The sequence below is a fragment of the Juglans regia genome, chromosome 7 (assembly GCF_001411555.2).
Source record: "Juglans regia cultivar Chandler chromosome 7, Walnut 2.0, whole genome shotgun sequence".
In the NCBI taxonomy this organism is placed as follows: domain Eukaryota; kingdom Viridiplantae; phylum Streptophyta; class Magnoliopsida; order Fagales; family Juglandaceae; genus Juglans; species Juglans regia.
Window position 1 is genome coordinate 38,862,935 of NC_049907.1, and position 10,393 is coordinate 38,873,327.

Genomic DNA, 10,393 nt, shown 5'->3' on the forward strand with positions numbered 1-10,393 from the left:
TTGATGCCATAAGATCTTATTGACAGAAGATTGAATAGCTAAAGCATGAGAAGATTCAGGTCGGTACACGTAAAGCCCATTGCAAAGATCACCCGCTCCAATCGACCTCATCGATTGTGGGTCTTAAAATAAACAAGTGTTAGATGAGAATAAAATGACACAGGAGTTATGAAGGGTAATTTGAAAAACTGACAAAAGGTTAAAAGAGAAATTTGGGATAAAATAGACATTATGTAATGTGAGAGAGAACACAGGTTCTCATCCCTTCGACAAGACATAGGGAACAACTTGGCCATTAGAGAGTTGTACATTGTGCTCAGAGACAATACTCCTCAAGTCGACGAATGCATCACACTGGTGGCACATATGGTGGCTTGCGCCGCTATCCACCACCCAATGGTGGTGCCGATCAAAGTAAAAACTAGAGGAGGAAGAAGAAAGTGCGTTATCGACGAAGTGGGCTGAAGGATTTGAGGAGGTGGTGGAGGACAACGGTGCGAGCAAGGAGAGCAAGGATTTGGCCATATTGGCAAGGGTAGGGATCGGTTAGGCTGATAGCATGTTAAAATTGAGAAATATTCAAACTTTCATTCACATAACTTGATTTTTACAATGAGGAATGTTGCATATATATAGCCACAAAAGGCAAACTTTGTATGGAAACTTTGTATGTAAGGGAATGATTTTCTAATTACAAAAATTATGAAACTAATTACAAGGATCAGACTAAGTATGGAAACATGTATCAAAGGTAAGTAGACTAATTATACAAATTAGACAAATTCCTAGAATTAAGGTGACTGATTTTCTAGAGATGGAGAATCTGAAAAATATAGGGTCTATAACGCTGTAATGGGATCTTACAGAATAGCTAGGCTCCTATATATATATATATATATATATATATACACATACACACATATATACTAGATAGGTCCATTACCCATTCTACATACACAAATTAATGATCTTAATCTATCTTGCATCGATTTCTCTTCTTCTGTTATTATATGTATATCATAGAAATACATGGTTATATATTATAATATGAGAGTGATCATTACAAAACTATACCAATATATAGGAGCTAGCTCTATGATCAAAGGCCTGTACACAAAGAAAGCTTTTATTTAAACCTTCAACAAGTTGAATATCAGTCTTTGACTTGATCTATATGGCTCATATTCTTCCGAATCACTCCATCCCCGATCGATCTATGTCCTCAACTCCTCATAGTTAATTAATGGAGACTCTCATGACTGTCATCCCCTTCAATTCTTCTGTAAGCACTTTTATTGAATCCGAAATCTCCGCCTTGTATACGTAGAACTTAACAACAATCAAGAAGAAAATGAAGTTCAGGATGTTTAGTATCACGAAAAATGCGTAGTAGTAATCAATATGAGAAGCGTTCAAGTTGTTTAGAATCCATCCTTTGTGACCATGCTTCTTGGTGAGGTGAGAAACTGTTGAAAGAAGAAAACTGCTGAGAAAGTTCCCAACTCCTAGAGTAGTCATGGAATAGGAAGTCCCCAAACTCTTCATGCTTTCTGGTGCTTGGTCATAGAAAAACTCAATCTTCCCCACGTCAAAAAACGCATCTGCCATTCCCATAAGCACAAATTGAGGAAGTAAAATAAAGATGGTCAAAGGTACTTGTCCTCCATTTTCAACTAACCTATGATCCTTGGCCACAGTAAGTCTGTATCTCTCGGTAAGAGATGCGATTGCCATAGTCATAGTGTAAAAAACGAGGCCAATTCCAATTCTCTGAAGAAGAGTGATACCTCTAGGGTTTTTAGTCCACCTTTGCATTATCTTAACGAAAAAACGATCGTACAGCACAACACTGACAAGCATGGAAATGGTTACAAATGCAGCTAAACTTGCCGGCGGGATTTTAAAGCTGCCAATACTTCTATCAAGGGTGCTACCCTGCTTGATGAAAAGAGTATTGACCTGAGCAATCATTGCGCTCGGTACAAACATAGCAACCAAGATTGGGATCATTCTCAACATTTGTTTGGTCTCCTCTACTTGTGTAACTGAGCACAACATCCATGGATTAGTGGATCCAGTTTTTATAGAGGCTTTCGAAAGGAACCTGCTTGCATGCATGACATCAAGAGATATCAGGACGAGTGAATTAATCTCGATCGAGACCTGAGAATACTGATGCTCGATCTATAGTGGGATAGCTAGAGTTCAACTGCTAGATTAATTAATATATATATATATATATATATATATATACTTTTATGAAAGTTCACTTGAATTATAATATATATATATTTATGTGCATGTATAGCTAGCCAACTGATACTAGTATATGTATAGCTAATAAACTAATATTTTAATATACCTCAAGGTCGGTGTGGAATCAATCCTGAACTTTCCTTTCTTCGCATACTCTTCCAAGTCAAGCTCATACAGCTCTTTAGGATCATTGGGGATATGCACCCTCCATTTCCTTATGGCAGCCACAATGACCCTAGCCATCCTTGTGAAGGGACTCCCCGAGGGCACCTTGTGCCTATAGAGGGGTGTGCCAGCCAAGAATATTATTATTGACACAGCAAGTCCAAGTGTCGGAAGCGCATATCCTAATGTCCATCCTACGTTGTCTTGTACGTAGACAAGAACTGTATTGGCAAAGAGTGTCCCAAAGAAGATGCTGAACATCCACCAGTTGAAGAATGACAGCTTGAAGGCCTTCTCCTTGGGGTCAAAATCATCAAATTGATCTGCCCCGATGGTGGAGATGTTGGGCTTGGTTCCACCTGTTCCCAAGGCTAAGGTATATAGTGCACCATAAAACACAGCTAGCTGTAATGTCGAGGCTTTCTTACAATTTTCCACATTAGTTTCCAAGCAGGGAGGCGGTCTTAGGCCATGGAGTGAAACTGCTAGTGTGAGTAGTGACATCCCCTGCCAATTTAGCCACGAAATACTTGAAGAAATCAGTCGCTGCGTATAACAAAGCAACTAATATTAGACTTTGCCTATCTTTTTCTCCCACTTTAATTAGCTTCATAAAAATTCCTGCATGTGTTCTTTTCAGGTACTAATTACTAGTTTTATATATGGGTAATGATACCTAACACTTCCTTTACTATTACTTTACTATTCAGTTTGTTTTTTTTTTCCTTTTGCTTAATGAATCTGGATTAAAAATCTCAGAACATGACCTTCTTGTATAATCTAAAAGAAAATAAATTTAATTAACCAACGTAATCATATAATTTAATTAAAAATAAATCTAATTATAAAAATTAGCTCAGAGAACATAATCTTCTTGCATAATCTAGAAGAAAATAAATTCAATCAACTAACATAATCATGTAATTTAATTAAAAATAAATTCAATTATAAAAATTAGAAGCAAGGTGGTCATATTCTAGGATTTTTAATCCAATTTTAAATAGCAAAAAAAAAAAAAAAAAAAAACCAACTGAATAATAAAACAATAGTAAATGAGATGTAAGGATATCATTATCGTGTAGACTTGTAAAAAATATTTAGTAAAAAAATAAATTATTCTATGATTTATGTCATAGAGTGAAATGAATTATAGAATAATTTATTTCAAAAAAATGAATTTATTATTTTGCAATTCTATTTTTTTTTTCAAGTGTAAAAAAATATTTTGTATTTTGTATCATAATTATTCTATTTTGCATAAAAAGAATAATTTATTTCACTTTTGACATAGAATCACAAAATATTTTTATACTAAATATTATATCTATCTTTCCTAATAATGGTATAATGATTTCAAACCAAGAAGTCAGCTTAAGACAAAAACGTATAATTAATGCAGCTGTTTATAAAACAATAAAAATGTGGAATGATGAGAAATATTGACTATCAAGATATTGTAAAATAATAATATTATTATTATAATAATTATGATAACAATATAATAAAAATCACTTTTTTGTAAATTTGACTGACGAAGATAGCTAGGATAAAGAGATTAACTTTTAAGTTATAAAATAAATAATAAATTTTTTTTATTAGTTTAAATTTTTTAGATAAGCGATAAATTTACATAATATTATAATAGAGATCTTAAATTTAAACCGGTCTGACTCTATATTTTATTTTATTTAATTAAATATTTTACGTATTAGACAATCTATTAAAGAGAAATATGACCTATATCTTCCTATTAAATATTTTATCTTATATTTTACGTGAGGAAGAATATTGAAATATAAAATAAATAATAAAATAATCTATATCTTCCTATTAATTTAAAATTTTGAGATAAATATTAATTTTACGTTACGATCAAGATGGATAAAAAGACAACATTCAAGTTGTGATCATATTAATTATATATAGATATCCTCTAACAATTATAAAATAAAAGTACTATTAATAATAATGTCAGCTGTAATTTTCACCTTTCAACTGTTGCCAGCTTAATTAATTAGAAACGAGCTAGAATTCTCCGATCGAAGAAAATATCATTAATGATATTGTTTAACACTTGTACGTACACGGCCATGATCAATCGTCATCTTTGATTATTTCTCATATTTGAGTAGTACAAATATATATATAATATATATTCGACCAATATAGAAGCAAAACTTACGGTATCAGTTAATTCAATAGAGCAAGTAATAACCCCATGCATTAATTATTTATATATATAATATTAATGGCGTTAGATTATAAATAAAATATTTAAATGTATGATCAGGTTAAATTTCCACGCAGTTGTTGAACAGACGTTTAACGTCTGATCATAGAAAGAGATAAATATATATAATTGTTTAATTTATACTCTAATAATTGGGTGTAATTATACTATAGAAAGGCATACAAACTTACAATAATAAAGATTGTTCAAAAGAAGTGTTGTGATTATATATATATATATATATATATATATATATATATATATACAGGGGAACGGGCCTCAGGTGCGTTAGTCATGGGGTGTACCTGACATAATTATTTAAATAAAAAAAATAAAAAAGTCAGTAACTTATTTGTCTAGAAAAATAAAATACAATGTTAAGAAAAATAAAAAATAAAGATTAAAAAAATTTAAATTTTAGCAAAATCTGAGCATTGGTCTGCATTGTATATTGGATTATTTATTTACTCTCTATATAATAATAAAATATTAGTAATTTTTTATTTAAAAAAATTTGAAACAAAAAGAAAAGAAAATTAGTACACTGTCAGAACAAAAATGACATAAAAAAACGTCAATTCATGTATGCCGCGGGGCTATTAAATGCCTTTTGGTAAAACATGATCTTTCACGTCAAATGGTCAAGGGAGTTACACGTCAAATGGTCAAGGGTCTTAAAGACTTTTTGGTAAAACAGAATCATTCATTAAATTCTAAAAGAGTGTTACACGTCAAATGGTCAAGAATTTTAAGGGTCATTTGATAAAATATGATTTAACAGACTTAACAGAAAAATAAAAAAAGTTAACAAAAAAATAATAAAAATTATTATTCATAATTAGATAGTTACTTATTATAATAGAGTAGATATAGTGCAAGATAATTAATGAAGAAGTACATACCGACATATAAATTATGGATGCAATGAGGAAAGTCCAGTAACGACCAAGATGAGCATCGGCGACATAAGCACCTAAAATGGGAGTCATCCAAATAGTCCCAACCCAATTAGTGACATTGTTGGCAGAAGTGACCGTCCCCTGGTGGAGCTTCTTTGTTAAATATACAATGAGATTGGAGGATATTCCGTAATAGGCCATGCGCTCAAAAACCTCGTATACTGCATGCATGCACATGATCAACTTATCAAGATCATCAGAAAAATAGTCGGAAAATTAAGTTTAATCTCCATGCATGCATGAGTTTTTATCCCACAAGCTTCCCCCACAACAAAATTTTGTGGGAATAAGATTTTTCCTACAAAAAGTCCTCTTTTTGCCACAAAACTCGATCATTCATGGGAAATTGCAGTTTCTGTCGGAAAATTTTATATATCAAAGCTGCTTCCAAGAATATTAAGTACATGAATTTACTCCAATCCATGCAAGTGATTATATGACGTACGTTCCTGATCATGGAAATAAGTAAAGGAAGGTGATCATAATTAAGCTGCTAGTTTTAGTTCTTAAATATAATCCTATTTGATTAACATGATGAAAATATACGGATACCCATACTTAATTATTACGGGCCGGCAAAGGAAGATGGAGGCATGGCACAGACAAGGGCAAGAGGTAATTAAGCTGCAGGAAGAGTGGGCTGTATCTGTAAGTTTGTCACTTTTACCTCTAAAAAGATGAGTGAGTACCTTGTTTGGATTTCAAGTTTCAAGGAACCTAACACGCGTACGTGTATATCCTAAAAGGTACATATATATGGACTTGTTAATTTGTGAGTGATAGCCAAATCCAGGATTCTATGCCTTGTGTGCGCGCGCACGCGAGAGAGAGAGAGAGAGAGAGAGAGAGAGAGAGAGATCAGGTTAATAATTAGTAATTACCAACAACAAACCAGCAAGCAGTCCATCCACCTCTCTTGGATCTAAGAACTAGGTTGCCTTTCAGATCCACTGTTCCATCCTGCGTGTATTCACCATCAAGCTGCGCTGCTTCCTCCGCCATACTTTTACTTACAGTGACAATCTCTCTCTTTTTTCTTTCCTGATCAATTTGATCACACCCTTGCAGTTTGCTCTAGTATTTCATGTTGTCGGGGCTCAACCCAACCTTTTTTTATAGACTGCACGCTATTTATTCTCCTTCGGTAGTTGGGTCCTCATTTTGCGGACCGCATCTTAGGCCTTGCGTTAGCAATGGGCAGACACCTTCTTAACGGCGGGATATGCCTGCCCTCAAAACAGCACTTTCTTCTATTAATTCTTTTTTTCATTAAGTAGCTTAATGAGATTAATTCTTATTACGCATATCATATGCTTGATAGAATGTGTGAAGCAACTTTCATTCCTGGTGTATTGTTTTCATTACATAGTTTTGACCCTTTTGCATCCATACATATAGATAATATTTACGGTAATTAACAAATTTTTCACTTTTCTTGTATTTGTTCATACCTGTCCTTCCATAATCATGATTTTGTTTTCTTTTGTTGTGCATCTTTGTTCTCTGTTGTGATGCATGTAGTGTTATTGTTGCATGTTCTTACAATATGTGGTGGTCTCATGCTTGCCATGTGATCTTCCTTAACAGCCCCCCATCCGATCCAAGTGGCACTTGTGAAACTGTGATACTTGATCGAAGAAGGTGAAAGCGAGCTGCTGACAAAGGCTTTGTGAGAATGTCAGCTAATTGATCTTTGTTGGCCACAAATGAAACCTTGAGAGTCTTTGCCGATACCCGGTCTCTTACAAAGTAGTAGTCAGTTCTACATGCTTGGTATGAGCATGTAAAACTAATTAACAGATAAATAAGTTGCTCCTAGGTTGTTACACAACAAGGTTGGTGGATCATCTAAGTAAATACCAAGTTCCTTGAGAAGTGAGAATCCATAGAAATTCACATGTAGCATTGGCAACCGCCTTATACTCTGCTTCGGTGGAGGATCTTGCAATGGTTGGCTACTTTTTGGAGCCCCAAGATGACAGCGAAAAAATACACAAAACCCACCTGTGGATTTTCTATCATCTGGGCAACCAGCCCAGTTAGCATTAGAGAAGGTCGAGAGAGAGAGAGAGAGTTTGGAAGACTTAGCAAAATGAATGTATAAATTGGAAGTAAGCCTAAGATACCTAAGAATTCTTTTAACAGCTTTCCAATGAGGAATTTGATAGACTTTATTTACAGCGAAAGAAATGTTAGGACAAGTAAAGGCTAAGTATTGCAAACTACCAACAATGCTACGGTATAGAGATCCTCAAAGGAGGTCCTCTCAAATGTCGAAAGTTTAATGGAAGAGGACATGAGAGTAGAAACAGGTTTGGCTTGTTGCATATTGGCTCGTCTAAGAAGATCAGAAGTGTATTTAGATTGGCTGAGATACAAGCCATCAGCAATTCTGGAAATTTCAATTCCCATAAAGTAATGCAATTGTCTTAAGTCCTTAACAGGAAAAGACATACCAAGAGCCAAAATAAAATCAAAAACAAGAGATAAATTGCACCTAGTGACAATAATATCATCAACATATATTAAAACAAAGACCATATGTGCATCATGACGATAAATAAAAAGTGAAGTGTTCGATTTGGACTCTTGAAAACCCAATGAACACATTTTGTTACTAAGTTTGGAAAACCCGGCCCAAGGGGCCTGTTTGAGGCCATATATAGCCTTTTTCAATTTGCACACATGAGGGAAAATCAGGATATACAAAACCAGTAGATTGCTGCATATAAACTGCTTCTTCCATATTACCATGTAAAAATGCATTTTGTATATTTAATTGTTGCAGAGGCCAGTTGAATGAAACAGCAAGTGAAAGTAATAGACGTATACTAGTGGGTTTAACAACAGGGGAGAAAATCTCAGTATAATCTATAATAGCTTGTTGGTGAAAACTCTTAGCTACTAGACGTGCTTTACGCCGTTCCAGAGACCCATCAACTTTCCTTTTAGTCTTAAGAATCCATTTAGGACCTAAGAAATTGTAGGAAGAGGATGGGGGAACAAGGTCTCATGTTCTGTTTTGCAAAAGTGCATGAAATTCAGTCTCCATGTTTGTGCGTCATTTGAGAAACTTAGTGGCCTCCGAATAGGATGTGGGTTCCTCTGGAATCATGGTGGGTGTAGTGGTTGTGAGTGAGAGTGAAGAAGTGCGATGAGGCCATGGTATAGTGACATATGTGCCTGTAAGGGGTTTTGAAATATTTACCTTTGAACGTGTAATCATGGGATGAAGGTTGGAAGGTGGCTCAGCAATGGATGATGGCGAGGAGGAGTGAGCCGAAGTGTGCGTCAAATTTGGAATGGGAACAGTTAAGTTTTGCAAAGAGGAATCATGTGAAAATGAAGTGTTGGGGGGAAGGGATGATGAATTTGGGTTTTGATGGGATTGAAGTGTTAGGCCTGAAGTGTTGGGTTGAGTAGTGGAAAGAAACGGTGAGGGAATATTTGAGTTAGGGCCAGGTAGTGAGACATGGGTAGGTTCTGGGCTATGAAATGAAATAAGTGATGAATTTTATGCATGAGGGGAACCAGATAGTGGTGTGGGCTACGTGTGAGTGGGTTGTGCCAATGGAAAGTCAGCCTCATTAAAAATTACATCTCTAATTATATAGATCCAGCCCGATGGAACATGAAGGCATCGATAGCCTTTATGATATGGGTTGTAGCCCATAAAGATACAACGAATGGATCGGAAGTCCATTTTATGACGATTATAGGGACGTAAATTTGTCCAGCAAGCAGCACCAAAAGTGCATAAAAAATTGTAATCGGGAGATTTTTTACAAAGAATTTGAAAAGATGATTTATTTTTTAAAACTGGAGTAGGCATTCTATTGATAAAAAAAAACTTATGTTTGAAAGGCATCGGCCCAATACATATGAGGTATTGATGCTTAAGCCAAAAGTGATAAACCCGTTTCAATAATGTGCATGTGACGGTGTTCAATTGAACCATTTTGTGCATGAGAATGAGGGCTTGTTATGCGATGAACAATGTCATAAGATTGAACAATTTTCTTAAAGGGTCGGAACCCACCACCCCAATCTGATTGCACCTCCAAAATTTTTGAAGAAAAATAATTGTGAACATAACTCAAAAGGGCAACAAAAATTGAGATCACATCCGACTTTGATTGAATTGGAAACAACCATATATATTTGGAATGATCATCAACTATAGAAAAATAAAACCTAGTACTATTGGTGGATAACGCTGGGGTCGAACCCCATACATCAAGGAAAAGTAAAGAAAATGGGCATGCGGAGCGTGAAGGGGATAAAGGATGAGGCAACTCATGTGTTTTTGCCTTAATACAAGCAGTGCAAGGTGATAGTGATGTGTGTGTAGTAACAGGAAGTGCAAAGTTACAAATCGTAAAGGCTGTGGTTTTTGGGGAGAGGTGTCCTAGCCGAAGGTGCCACTGGAAGATAGAAGTGCATTCACCAATGCAAGCTTGTAGAGAAACCAAAATGGGTGGATGAGTAGTGGCATCTGCAGGTCAGACATCCAGCCCATCTTTAACAGTGCCCTAAAGTAGAACCCTCCATGTTTGTAAATCCTTCACAAAGAAACAAATAGAGTAAAACTCAAAATACACAGAATTGTCATGAGAAAATTGACGAACGGAGATTAAGTTCTTTGTAATGGAAGGAACATCAAGTAATTTATAGATAAGAAAGGTGCCAGAAGGACTATGCAGCTGAGTAGTGCCCATATGTTGGATCGGCAAGGTTGAACCATCTCCAATGCTCACTTGATCGGAGTCCTAATAGAAAGAAG

General features: G+C 35.1%; 1 protein-coding gene across 1 annotated transcript; it reads right to left on the minus strand.

Moving 5' to 3' along the window:
- Positions 1 to 1,213: 1,213 nt before the first annotated feature.
- On the minus strand, positions 1,214 to 6,659 carry LOC108991194 (protein NRT1/ PTR FAMILY 5.2-like). Its single transcript, XM_018965360.2, has 4 exons — positions 6,492 to 6,659; positions 5,554 to 5,771; positions 2,363 to 2,928; positions 1,214 to 2,104 (listed from the first exon to the last, which is right to left on the minus strand). The coding sequence occupies exons 1-4, from the start codon at positions 6,610 to 6,612 to the stop codon at positions 1,237 to 1,239; spliced, it is 1,773 nt and encodes a 590-aa protein (XP_018820905.1). The 5' UTR covers positions 6,613 to 6,659; the 3' UTR covers positions 1,214 to 1,236.
- Between the last annotated feature and the right edge of the window lie 3,734 nt (positions 6,660 to 10,393).

What these genes read in the sequence shown, in the direction of transcription:
- LOC108991194 (XM_018965360.2), bottom strand. Translation starts at nt 6,612, where the DNA reads ATGGCGGAGGAAGCAGCGCAGCTTGATGGTGAATACACGCAGGATGGA. An exon ending in TGCTTGCTGGTTTGTTGTTG is followed by an intron (nt 5,772 to 6,491) that starts GTAATTACTAAT and finishes GCATGCATGCAG; the next exon opens with TATACGAGGTTTTTGAGCGC. An exon ending in GATTCCACACCGACCTTGAG is followed by an intron (nt 2,105 to 2,362) that starts GTATATTAAAAT and finishes GCATGCAAGCAG; the next exon opens with GTTCCTTTCGAAAGCCTCTA.